The 13714-nt window shown below is 32.4% G+C and overlaps 1 protein-coding gene across 1 annotated transcript in view; it reads right to left on the bottom strand.

Annotated features, from left to right (window-relative positions):
- Positions 1-13714, bottom strand: part of Cpne8 (copine 8) — a 204357-nt gene that overhangs the window by 87561 nt on the left and 103082 nt on the right. The window contains exons 7-8 of the mRNA XM_027934231.3: positions 9690-9753; positions 1501-1604 (exon numbers count right to left, since the gene is read on the bottom strand). Of these exons, the coding sequence (XP_027790032.1) occupies positions 1501-1604; positions 9690-9753 (168 nt within the window). The remainder of the gene's footprint in view (positions 1-1500; positions 1605-9689; positions 9754-13714) is intronic.

Below are 13714 nucleotides of genomic sequence, written 5' to 3'. Positions count from 1 at the left end.
TAAGTTTTTGAGTTCTTTGTATTTGAGTATCTTTCTTAAAAGCATAATAACATTTTGCAACAAAGGCATAACTTGTAGCTTCCAATGTATGATACCCTGAACACCTATGCTTGTACAACTAATCTTTACAAATAAAGTAGTAAGAAGGAAAATAGGAAATTCAGTAAAGAAATAGTTTGGTCAAGAGAAGACAAGAACTTTGTGACTCCAGAAAGTCTGAATCAGTCCTTTGTTTCTCTCTACATTTGAAATGCCTGGGAAATATGATTACTTTCTTCAATATTTTTCATATGGCTATAATTGATGTACAAATGCAACTGACACTCTTACATTTTTACCACCAAATTCAAATGACATATACAATAATAAGGCACTACAACAAAAATATCCAACAGTTACTTAGTAGGTTCATCAGCAAAAATCTCACAATAAGTAAAGCATCATTCTAAACTGCCCAGTGCATTCACTTTAAATAGCAAACTTTATATTTCTACTTGACATCTTATGAGTTCCACATAACTTTAACATGTTGTGTGATTTTACTTAAAGTGAAGCAGTACTAACAAATAATTATTTTTCATTTTATGCCCTTCACTCTTAATTTACTCTTAATTATTGTTATAAAACAATAATAATTATAGCAATAATAATAAGTATGTTTAAATTCTTCTTACATGCTAGAAAAACTTCTAGACATTTTGTGTAATAAGTCATTTAATTCTTTTAACAATCCTGGAAGGTAACTATGATCATTACCTCAATTTATACATTAGAAAACTGAGTCTTAACATAGTTTAATGCCCACCCACAGGCCTATAGCTGTTAAGTAACATGATTATGATTTAAACCTTGACAACATAACTTTAATAATATATTTAACCACTAAATTTTTTCATGAATACTGACAGTACAACATGAATCACAGAACATGATAATCAAATATACTTAATGGTAATTATTTATGCTAAATTATGCTCTATAAATCATAGACATGTACTCAAAAACACAAAAAACAATCTAATAATAACTAGCAAAACATCAAATTTTATTATACTATACTAAAAAAAATTATTGACTTTGGACTCAGATATTACTGGAAAAAAAACCACTGTAGCATAAAAAGCAATCCATATAAGTTCATATCCTTCTAAAGAAAATGGTTTAAGAGTTCAATAATACAACAAAATATATTTGTTTCAGCATTTTGGGTTTCTACACAATATCATTCTTCCACAATCCTAAGGCAATATCATAATTGCATAAAAAGTAAATAGGAAATGTTTCTGTGAAACTTAAAATCATTCATCTTAAGTATCAAATATAATATACAAAATGATTATGAAGTTATACATTACTACTGAGACACAAAAATCACATCAATTTTTAAAGTACCAAAATATTTTCCTCCATTTATCAACTTAATATGCTCCTCTGACTCAAATGTAATAACTCAAATATCACTCTCACCAAAGAGTTAAAATGAATAAAAGATAAATCTACCTGCCATCTTCATTACTTCGATAAAATACAAGAAAAGGGTCTGATTTTCCAAAGAAATCCTTCTTGTCCAATTTGTTTGCACAAAATTGCATCAAAACAGCATCCTGAAAACAAAATTAATAAAAAAAGACTCAAAAGCTGGGCTATAAATAACTAGAAACTGCAGACCTCAAGCAAGACTTGACAAGAAAACAAATTTGTCATTTTAATGCAAATGGCCAAGTGTGGAAGAGCTCTACACAACATAAAATCTCTTTTTCAAGGATTGTGGAACTTTAAAAATTGCCCTGGAAATTTTCATTCAAGTTACAAAACTTACTTATCAAAAACTGTTAACATTCTTTCCCTAAAAAGTGATATTAAGCTAAATGTCTCTGGGTATTCAAGATTGCCATACAGGAGCTACATTCATGTTTTCAATCACTCAGGTACAGATTTAGAACAAGCCATGCACCTGCCATGTATTAGATGTTGAAATACACTAAATGATTTGAAGGCAACACGATAGACACACTCTGACAACATAGTTCAGGATCTTTTTTGGCAGGGTTGGTGGTGAATTCTTTCTTAAATTATAAACAAATACATCAAAATGTCTGAATAATTATTAAAAATAATTTCTATGATACCGAGTTTCAAGAAAATTAAAAGAGTTTCCTTCCTTTCACTCTTCTAATATTTGCATGTTAATTATTATGCCAAACCAATCATTGCTATCAATTCATGTATTCAGGAACTCATAATCTACATGATTTCAATGTAGGGAAGTTAGACATTGATTATATAAGTTTTTGTTTAAAAGGTAAATAATGTAGAGTTCTTTAAAAATTAAAAGTAATACTTTGGAGATTTTTTTGTTTTAACTGACAGGAGATGGTAAAAGTTTTAGGAAGAGGCAGAGTGGAAAAGCAATTCAGAATAAATGAAGAGGTCACAGTTTTGAGTAGTATATGGTGGAAACATTAATGATGCCTAAAAAAGATCAGACTTATTCACCATTTTATTTGGGGGAGTCCAACAATACTTATAAACAATGAAAAGGATGATGCTCTCTTTATCATCCATCCATTCATTTACTGTGCAAATATTTCTCAAGAAATCCAAGTCAGACTTCTGCATTTAGAAAGTCATAGTTCTAGATTTCCCCACTCCACCCTTCCTCTCCCATCCCTTCTTTAGATACCAAAGATTGAACTCAGGGATGATCTGCCACTGAGATACTTCACTAGCCATTTTTAATTTTTTTTTTTTTTTAAATTTTGAGACAGGGTCTTCCTAAGTTGCCCAGGTTGGCCTTGAACTTTAGATCTTCCTGCCTCAGCTTCCTGAGCAGCTGGGATTACAGGTGTGCGACAGCACACACAACTCTAAATTTCTCACTTTCAGAGATAATGGTATAGTGTTATTTTACTTTATTATTTAGCATATAGCTATGATAACTTCTGTCAGGGGAACTTAGCCAGGCATATTGATAATATACATTTTGAAGAAAATTAAAAGAACAGAAATAAGAACAGTATAGACTTCTGTCACCTCCAGCGAAAAGTAATCAAATATGATCACTTTACTTTCAAATTCGAGGGCCAAAGATTAAAAATTTCTATACTATCCACTAAGGAAGTAATGAGAGAATAATCGCAAGAACAGAATTAAGAAGGAAGGACTGTTTTGTTTTGCTTGTTTTCATATATTTATATATATATACATATATGGAAATGCTCTTGGGAAAGAGTGGTTTTCTAAGAACATGGGACATTACAATGACATTATTCTTGATGCAGAAAAATCACTCCTTCTCAATATTCCCCTGTGAAGTGCCTGGAACAAAACACAAACTTCCAAGGAACATATACTTAGAATGCAAAAAAGATGTAAAAACTGGGTGTAGTGGTACACACCAGTAACTTCAGCTACTGGGGAGGCTGAAGCAGGAGGACTGAAAGTTCAAGGTCAGCCTCAGCAACTTGGTAAGATCCTGTCTCAAAATTAAAAAAAAAAAAAAAATTAAAGCCCTGGGGATGGATCTTAGTGGTAGAGCATGCCTGGATTCAATCTCCAGCATCACTAAAATATAAAAATAATTTTTTTAAAATAAATAAATCATGTGTATTTTAAATTGTGAATAAAACTTCAAAGATATGTTATTTTTAAAGCATGAACTTTACATGATCATTAGTAAGCTCAATATCAATATTTCATATCTCAAATTTTATTCCTTAAGTCTGATAAAAATGAATAACTAATTCAAAATAAAGATTGCTTTCAATGAAACAAATTATATGATGTTGAGGAAAATATTTTTAACACAAATGTATTAAACTCAAAAGAAATCTAATGTAGGGTGAAAAATAAGCATTAAAATACTTTTAGAAATATACCAGCATCATTGCACAGTTTTGAGGTTTTCATTCTCTCTTCACTTTGTGCCACCAAATAGATTTTTAAGATCTCTCCTGATGCTTCACCGCAGTATAAAGATCTTCCTACTAAAGAAATCTGCTTGGATGTTTCACAGGCATGTCTAACAAGTTCAAAATGAAGTATCTACTGTGTATCCATAAACTTACTTCTCCTCCAATTTTACCAGTTCAATTAGTGGCAGAATTGTCCTCCCAAGAGCTCAAGGAAGCCATCCTTAGCTCCTTGCTTTGCACTACTCTTTATCCAGTCCAGCACCAGGTTGTTCCATTCCACCTGGAAAACTTCTCTCAAACCTTTTCTTTGCATTGACTACCATACCTCAGTCCCAGCCAACCTCACCTCTCACCCACACATGTGCTGTAGCACCTACTCCTTTCTCCTTCTTCAACTTTTAGACCTTGTCCAATCCATTCTCTGAACATTCAACAGATAAAATAAGATTTTTCAAATATGAAAGAAATCAGGCTACTCTCAGCTTAATGTTCTTTAAGGATTTCCCTTGCATTTAGGATAAATGCAGAATTTTGAACATTGTTTCAAAAGCCAGCATCAAATGGGCTTTGACAGGTCTTTTTTACCTATATCTGGGGAAGGTTTAACCCAGTTATCCCCTACTGCCAGTCCTGGTCATCACACCTGGACACATTTCTTTCCCAATCTTACCCAAGCTGTGCTCTCTGCTGGAATTCTTACACTTTGGCTGACAAACCACTGCTCCTGTTAGGTCTGAGTTTAAATGCTGCATTCTAAAAGAAGAATGCAGTTACCCCCTCCTCAATATAAATCAGATGCCCACTGCACTCCCTCATAATACATCTGAATCACTTAGAATAGATCATGATATATTTATCTGTATATTGCCAGCTAGGTAATGTCTGTGGTTCCACCTAACTAAATGTTCTTTAAAGACAAGGACCTCCTCTCACCATTGCATTCCAAGCAACCACTCCTGGGACATTACAACATTCTGTAAATATTACTGAGTCAAGACATTAATCATGAAAGCAAAAAATATTCTTTGCTGAATATTTTCAAGCTACTTTTAAAACACATTCCCAGTATGACTTAAATGATATTAGTTTTCACTGTCATTCCATTAGATAATAAAAGTATATAATACTAAGTTAAGAAAAATAGGATTATCAAATAAAAATAAACATTTTTATAAATTTAATATTTATACGTACCTAAAATGAAGCCCTTTTTTTCCATACATAGTATCCACCCGGAAGAGGTATTAAGAATACTTAAATTTTTGGAAAAGAACATGGGGAAAGTTTTTTTTGCTGTTGACATTAACTATAATTTTTTTGTTTTTGGATTTGATGCCCAAAACACAAAATACAAAAGCAAAAATAGACCAGTAAAATTACATGAAAATAAAAAGTTTCTGTATAGTAAACAATCAAATAAACAGGCAACTACAGAATGGGACAAAATACTTGTGAAACAAATAAGTGATGAAGGGTTAATCTCCAAACTATAAAAAAAAAAAAATAAAAGAAACAAAACTCTACAACTCAGTAAGAGAAAGAAAAAAAATACCAACTCAATTTAAAAAATGGGCCAGGGAACTAGATAGACAATTCTCCAAAGAAGACATACAAGTAGCCAACAAGGTACATGAAAGAGTCCAAATATCACTGATCATCAGAGAAAGATAAACTAAAACTACAATGAGATACCATCTCACCCTTGTTAAAATAGCTATTACGAAAATGCACAGAGAAAAGGTTACAAGTGTTGATAAGGATATAGAAAAAAAATCCTTATAGCTGTTGGTAGAAATGCAAATTAGTATAGATACCATGGAAAACAGTATGGAAGTTCCTCAATAAATGAAAAATAGAATTACTCAATGATTCAGCAATTCCATTTCTGGGTTCATAGCAACAGAAATTTAAAACAGCATCTCAAAGAGATATCTGTACCCTTTGTTCACAATAGCTAAGATACAGAAGCAACCTAACTGGCCCTTCAGTGAAGGAATTTCCAGAAATGTGTGCGTGTACTTGAAGGTTTTTTGTTGTTTGTTTTGTTTTAGGGGTGTGTGAGTGTGTGTGTGTGTGTGTGTGTGTGTGTCAGAGAGAGTGAGAGAAGGAATATTATATTATTCAACCTTATAAAGGAAGGAAATCCTGTTATTTTTGATAGCATAGATGAACCCAAAAAAATATTACGTAAGTGAAATAAGCTGGACATAGAAAGATAAATAGTACACAATGCCACTTATACAAGGAATCTAAAATAGAAAACTCACAGAAGCAACAAGTAGAAGGATGGTTGCAAGGATTGAGAGAAGGAGAAAACTGTAAGGTATCAGTCAAAAGGCACAAAGTTTGTTTTGCAGGATGAATAGTCCTAGAGATTTACTGAACAATGTGGTGTTTATGGTTAACAATACTGTATTGCATATTTAAAAATTTGCTAAAAAGGTAGATCTTAAGTGTTCATATTACAACAACAATAAAGAAGTTGGGAGAAACTTAAGATAGTTTATAGTATAGATTGTGCTGAGTTTCACAAGTATATATTCATCTCCATTCATCAAGTTGCACACATTAAATATATAGAGCTTTCTGTATGTCAATCCACCTCAATAAACTGATTTTTAAAACAGGATAGTAGCCTTTAAATTGCAGAAATTAAAGATCTAAGTATATAACATTCCTCAGCTGACTAGCAAAAGAGACAAGAATGAAATTCAGGCACTTAGACTCTAAAGCTTAGGCTCACTGTACAAGTTAACAACCAATGCTTGTTTGAAAGAAAAAAGAAATGTAGCTTTCTATGGTGTTGAGTGTGAAATAAAATTATTTCATTTAAAATTCTAAGTGATAATGTTTGATATTTTAAAAATTCCCTAAAATATAAATTCAAAAAGAACTTAATTCTTCCGTAAACACTATTTTGAACACACTTGTGCATCCACTATATTAGTATAGAATGAAATTCTGTTTCTAGGTTTATTATTAATGATGCTGACCATCATAAGGCTATAACTAAGAATCTAAGGCTATAACTAAGAACTTAAAGAATATACATTGAGGGATTGGGGATGTGGCTCAAGCGGTAGCATGCTCACCTGGCATGCACAGGGCGCTGTGGCCTCAGCACCACATAAAAATAAAATAAAGATGTTGTTGTGTCCACTGAAAACTAAAAAATAAACATTAAAAAATTCTCTCATTCTCTCTCTCTCTCTCTCTCTCTCTCTCTCTCTCTCTCTCTCTCTCCTCTCAGATGTTCTTCAAGCTTTCACAGTAGAAAAGGGGAAAGTACCCAGATCAACAAGTAACAAGTTCTACTTCATTTGCATGGAAACCATGAAGAATTTCCACATTCTTCTAAGTAATACAATAGAATTGAACATGAAAGATATTTAAGATACAACCTGAACATCTCTGCTCAACCTATACTTTGGGACCTTAATTCTATTTGAAACAGAACTTATAACAGTGTGTTCATGGCAAATTTAAAACAGAACTATCTTAATGAACTCAAGGTTTTGACAAACTAGCATATTAATATTCCCATAAAGGACATGTATCTTATTGACCATGAACTTCCTTTTCTCCGCCCTCCTTTATTATTCTGCAAAGCACATATTATCACAAACATATATGAATTCAGAGACAAGAAGCATAAAATATGACTACTTCAAGTCATCAGGCCACTTTAACAAAAAAAAAAAAAAAAAAAAAAACGAGGACAGTGGGGAGAAGAGAGTATTTCTGCATTTAAATAATGATACTATTTTTGTAAGGCATTATAAAAACATACAAATTACTTTTATGTACACTGTTTTATCAAATTTAATGCTATGGGTCAATTATCAGAGCTCAAAGAATTTTTGAAGATATTTCAGTAGCTGATTCACATGTTTTATTTTTTTTTTCCTTTAAATATGGAAAGTAAAACTTGAAGTAGTCCAGTAAGTTGATAATACAAAGTACAAACTCATAGTATGACTAAAATTCTATTTCAGTGTGAGGGATTTTAATACTGCAGGTAGTTTCTGGGTTTTTACAGATGATAAAAGTAGTGTTTGTAGACAGCGTAAGAAGACAAAGACATTGGGAGGATGATAAAAACAAAAATCCTCAATTTGCAAGAGTTTTTAGCTCCTAAGATTCTAACATTTTTGCTTGATTCTTATTTAATTCCCTTCAGAATTAAGCCTGTTTTAATACTCTCCTATGATTTTGTTTCCTGTGATTATTTCACCTTTTCCTCCTCCCTTGCCCATTAGGATCCCAAAACTATGTAATCAATTTAAATACTCAGTTCCTATCATTTCCTAGTCAATAATATTGTAGTTTTATGATAAGATTGTCTCAGAAATATATTGTAAAATAAATCCATTGTATTATCTAAAATCTAAAAATCCTCAAGAGAATAAAACACTGTTACTCTATATAAAAATTGATGCTAAAGTGAAAGTATTAAGTTTTTGGTATTCTTCGGAAGTCTCTGTTCCTAAAATCATCAAGCAGACATTGAAAATAAAAAGCCCTAGAGGTATAATCTAGGGCAAACTTTTTTTTTTCCTTCCAGAAATAACAATTCCCAGAGATTCACCGGGCCACATTTTAAGCAGATAATATTGACAGTGGATTCAGCAAGCCATCATTACCTCCACTGCAGAGTGTCACAGCTATCACCCCATTTCTTGTTGAGAGTGAAATTATTGAAGATGAGTCAATAGGTGTATCAGCAAATCACAACTAAAAATAACACTTTTCTAAAAATACAGTCAATGTACTCTACAAGTCAAACTCCCATTTCTAGTGGCAGTTGGTCCTTTCTTCAAATATGAACTTCCCAAGCTAGCAGAAGATGGAACCAGTATAAATTCTGGGGTAATTCTGTTAGAAATATGAGGAGAAATACTTGTACAGAAAGGCTAAATCGAGTGATCAGAAATGTTCCTTCAAGGGGATAGTGGCTCCGTGGTAGAGTGCTCACCTAGCATGTGTGAGGCACTGGGTTCAAACCTCAGCGCCACATAAAAATAAATAAAATAAAGGTTAAAAAAAGAGCAAATTCCTTCAAAATTAGGCATAAATAAACATTTACCAGTAAATGCGTGGATCTGGATACTATCATGGTAAGTGAAATAAGCCAGTCCCCAAAAGACAAACGTTGAATGTTTTCTCTGATATGTAGAAATTAACCCACAATAAGAGGGGAGAGGGGAAAAAGATAGATCAGGCAATGGGGGATGGAGAGAAGAAAGGGGAGGGATAGGAAAAGGGAAGACAGTGGAATGAATGAATCTCACATCAAAGTTAATCTCATCATCATGTACATACACAAGTATGGGGACCCAACTAGACTAAGGTATATTACATGTTTTTATAATTATATCAAAATGGATTCTACTGTCATGTATAACTCTATAGAACTAATAAATAAATTCATTAATTAAAAAAATAAAATTAGATATAAATCTGCCAAATTTCTTTCAGGAACTGAACCAATTGGTGTAACTGACAATACCTTATAATAATGCCTAGAAAAAGAGATATTGATAATGGTTTTTAGTTTAATACTTTTTATTCTTTAAAAAGCTTATTAACTATAGTTTCTCTGGTCAAAGTTCTAAATATCAGGAGTAATATTTTATGAATAATAGAATGATATAACACTTAATTTCAAATTTTTTTGCTAAGATTACTTGAGAATTAATTATTTAAGTGGAATTTCAGAAAAAGTATTTCAAAGAAGCATTAAAAATGACTTTAAACAAAGAAATATTTACTCACCCTGCAACAGTTTAATTCCTCAGCTGTAAGTATGATGGTACCACACTTCCTCCCTGGAATTCCTCTAGAACAACAAAAATATATTTATCTACATTAATCCCTTATATTAATATCCAATATAAATTAATATGCTATATTTTCATGTGATCAATACAGAGCATACTACTAATAGATGACTCTTCTCTAACAAAATAAATTCCCAGGCTCAACCCTTAGTTTATCCTATAGAGATCCACATCTATCGATTAAGCTAAACTTTTCACATCACTTCAACATGTTATTCCTCTGCTCGAGAATCTTCAATATCTCTGTATTGTCTAACATATACCATACATAACACAGTGTACTATAACAAAACTTTCCCTTATGGTGTCTTAAGGTTTCAACTATGGTATTAAAAACCTGCTTGGGTGAGGGGATGTGGGGATAGGAAAGATAGTAGAATGAAACATACATTATTATTGTACATTTATATGTGACTCCATGACTGATATAATTCTGCAACATGTACACTCAGAAAAATGAGAAATTATATCCCATCTATGTATGATATATCAAAGTGCATAAATGCATTCTACTGACACGTATACCTAATTAAAACATATTTAAAAATTTAAAAAGAACAATTATATATTTAAAAAAGATCGAGTAGCTCATATAGCAACCATTAAGGAAAACACATTGACATTGTCTGCACCAAGTTACAATGTATTTGTTCTATGCAAAATTCCAATTGTTATCAGTTATTTGCTGTTGTGTACAACACTGAGATGTGTAAAGGTATATTTAAAGTAGAACTGTTCATCCCAGCAAAACACAAGGAAATCAAGTACCACCCCTATTATCAATTTTTAGGAAGATAAATGACAATTATTTCTGTATATTCACATAGTTCAATACTATATATAGGTGAAAAAAAAAAAAAACTACCTGAAATCTTGCCTTCTACTATTTCCCTCTTCTTTCATCAAAAAGGCTCCTTATTTGTGCTTCTCTTCTCTTTGTGTTCACTGCCTGGATCTGACATACCATAGCTTGGTAATTGTTCCCTACATGTCTCAAATTTTCCATAACCCAAGATGAAGTTCCAGGAAAATCTTATGCCTTTACTGTATACTTACTTGCACTTGAAGTTAGTACCATACAGATTAGCATTTAATTAATCCTAAATTGTTAAAATCACATATTTTGACCCTTCTTTTTTCAAGTTGGTAAGTTCTATGGCAGCAAATGTCATGACATAAACCTCTTACTAATCCACAGAGTTAAACATCTACGCATGGCAGGTACACATTATGTAAGCAAGCATGTAATATATAAGCAAACCTAAGCAAAATAAAATACGCACTAAATTTAATCTCTACATGCTTTGGCTTTCCAGCTGACTCCAAGAACAAAGTCAATATTCTTACATGCAAGATTGTATACAGTGCCTATGGTTTGGAAAAATGTCCCCCAGAGTTCAATGTGTTAAAAAAAATCAGTCCCAGGGTGGTGCACCAAGGTTAAAAAATCAGTCCCAGTGTGCTATGGATTTTAGCTTAGTAGAAAGTTCTTAGGTCATTGGGGATATGCTCTCAAAGAGGATTGTGGGAACATGGCCCCTTCCTGTCTTACTTTACTTCCAGGGTCAGGAGGGACATAGTATACTAGTATGCTCTAATATAACTCTCACCATGATGCATCACTTTTGCCAGGGATCCAAAACCATGGATCACCAGAAGTGTGAAACAAAGTAAACCTTTATGTTTTATAAGTTAATGGCAGTTTTTATTTTTGTCACAGTAGTATTAAGCTGATCAACATAGTTTCCCTACTTATATAAGGAAACATACAGACAATTCCATGAGAAGTTTCCAAAGAGCAATCCTAACACTCTAATGGTGTATGTTGTGCTTCTTTGCCCTGTCATGAACCATATCCCAGACCCTCCTGTGTGTCTTGGGAACTACAAATGGTAGCAACAAAAGCACTTTTGTCTTCAAAAATATAATTCATTCCCAATAATTTATTACAACATATATGCAACCAGTTCCTTACCCCTCTTATCTCAAAGTATACAATTGTAGTCTGAATATCATGATTGAGAACAAGGTGAAATAATAGAAAGTTATAATACTAGGGGTTGCAAATATATTAATATAAATTATGTTCACTTGAAACCTATTGCATCCTCTCTTTTTGTTCTCAGAAATCGTCTGGAGCATGCCACTCAGGCTTATACTAACAATGCCAGCTCATAGGTTGTGCAATAAATTGTCACAAAATCTGGTCTCCACCACATCCTTACTCCCCATCAGGTAAATTGCACATGTCAGAATCTTCAATTTCTTTGGATCTTTATGACTAACAGCTCAATTAATCTAACTGTGCACATTTTTCTTAAAATATTGCATACATCATTTTTAGCATCCTTCAGTGTGCCTTATTTTTTCTAACCCAGTAGTAACTTTCTTTTCTTCTTTCTATTGTTAATCACAGATTTGCATATTCAGCATGGTGACAAACTAAGCATATGGACTGAGCATCTACCTGGAAATACTACAAAATCCTGAATAAAATATGTCAAGGTTTAGATAAATGTTCTGATAACCTGGCAGGAAAGCAAGGACCAATTAGAAGCTGAAATGAATCCAGGGGAATTTGTTCTTGGGCTTCTCCTTTACCTCCCCCTTCTTTTTTTTTCTTAATGGTTTTTTAGTGCATAGAGATAAGAGAGGGGAGAAAGAGGAACACCCAAAGTGGGAGTTCAGCAGAAAGTTTGAGTCTTAATGACTAGATTGCTTGACCACAGCATGAATTTCATACAAACATTCACTTTGGAAGGACTTACAAAATAAATCACTGCCTTAAAACTAGATGAATAAGTGAGAAAAAAGCAGTTCTAATAATTTAGAACTCAATGAGGCTTACTGCCTTAATTGCTACCACGTGAGTGAGTAGTTAATCAAAACTTCAAGAATTCGGTTTAATTCAATTGATCATAGGTGCCTGGTAAAAGCAGGTTTGCTTTTAAATTGGATGCTAAAATATTTTCACACTAAAAGTTTCAAAAGTACACTTAAGGCTTATTTTTACATATCACAAAATACTCAAGGACAAATGCACTATGTATTGGAATCTCCAAAACAATTGGTTACAGAATCAAACACAGATTTAGAATACTGAAAGTATTATTCACAGTACCAAAAATATAAGCATGTATAATTTACCAAAAATTTAGAAGAATGGAAATGTGATAATTAGCAAAGGGTTATAAAAATAACTAAGAACACTTGAAACACCATTGAGATCCCATAAATGAATTCAAACATACAAAGTCAACCAGCTTTTGACATAGGCACCAACAGGACAAATGGAAAATAGACAAGTCTCTTCAATAAATAGTGGTGATAAAAGTAGATTTCCACATAAAAAAGAATGAAAGTGTATGATTATCTTATTACAAACAAAAAAAATCAACTTGAAGATGGATAAAAGACCTAAATATAAGAACAGAAAGTATAACACTACTACAAGATAACATAAGATAAAAGCTCCTGGATATTGGCATTGGCAATGGTATTTTGGATGTCACATCAAAAGCTTAGGCCATTAAAGCAAAAATAAATCAACATGACTATATCGAGTTAAAAAGCTTCTGCACAGCAAAGGAAGCAATTAACAAAATGAAAGAGCAACCTACATAATGGGAAAAATTATTTGCACACCATGGATTTGATAAGAGGTCAGCATCTAAAATTTTTAGAGAACATGTGAAACTCAAATGAAATAAAAAACATTTCTCCATTCTCCAAAGAAGACATAACAATGACCAACAAGTATATGAAAAGCTACACAATATCATTAATCACCACGCAAATCAAGCCTATAAGATAGCACCACATACTCATTGTTAGGATGATAATTATCAAAAAGGCAAAAGATAATGAATATTGGTGAACATTTGCAAAAGAGAATTCTTGAACATTGGTTGGTAGTGACTTACATTTGTATGGCCACTATGGAAAACACTATGGATGTTT

Source organism: Marmota flaviventris, chromosome 3 (genome assembly GCF_047511675.1).
Source record: "Marmota flaviventris isolate mMarFla1 chromosome 3, mMarFla1.hap1, whole genome shotgun sequence".
In the NCBI taxonomy this organism is placed as follows: Eukaryota; Metazoa; Chordata; class Mammalia; order Rodentia; family Sciuridae; genus Marmota; species Marmota flaviventris.
Note: the sequence above shows the minus strand (reverse complement) of the source record. Positions and strands in the feature narration are given on the sequence as shown.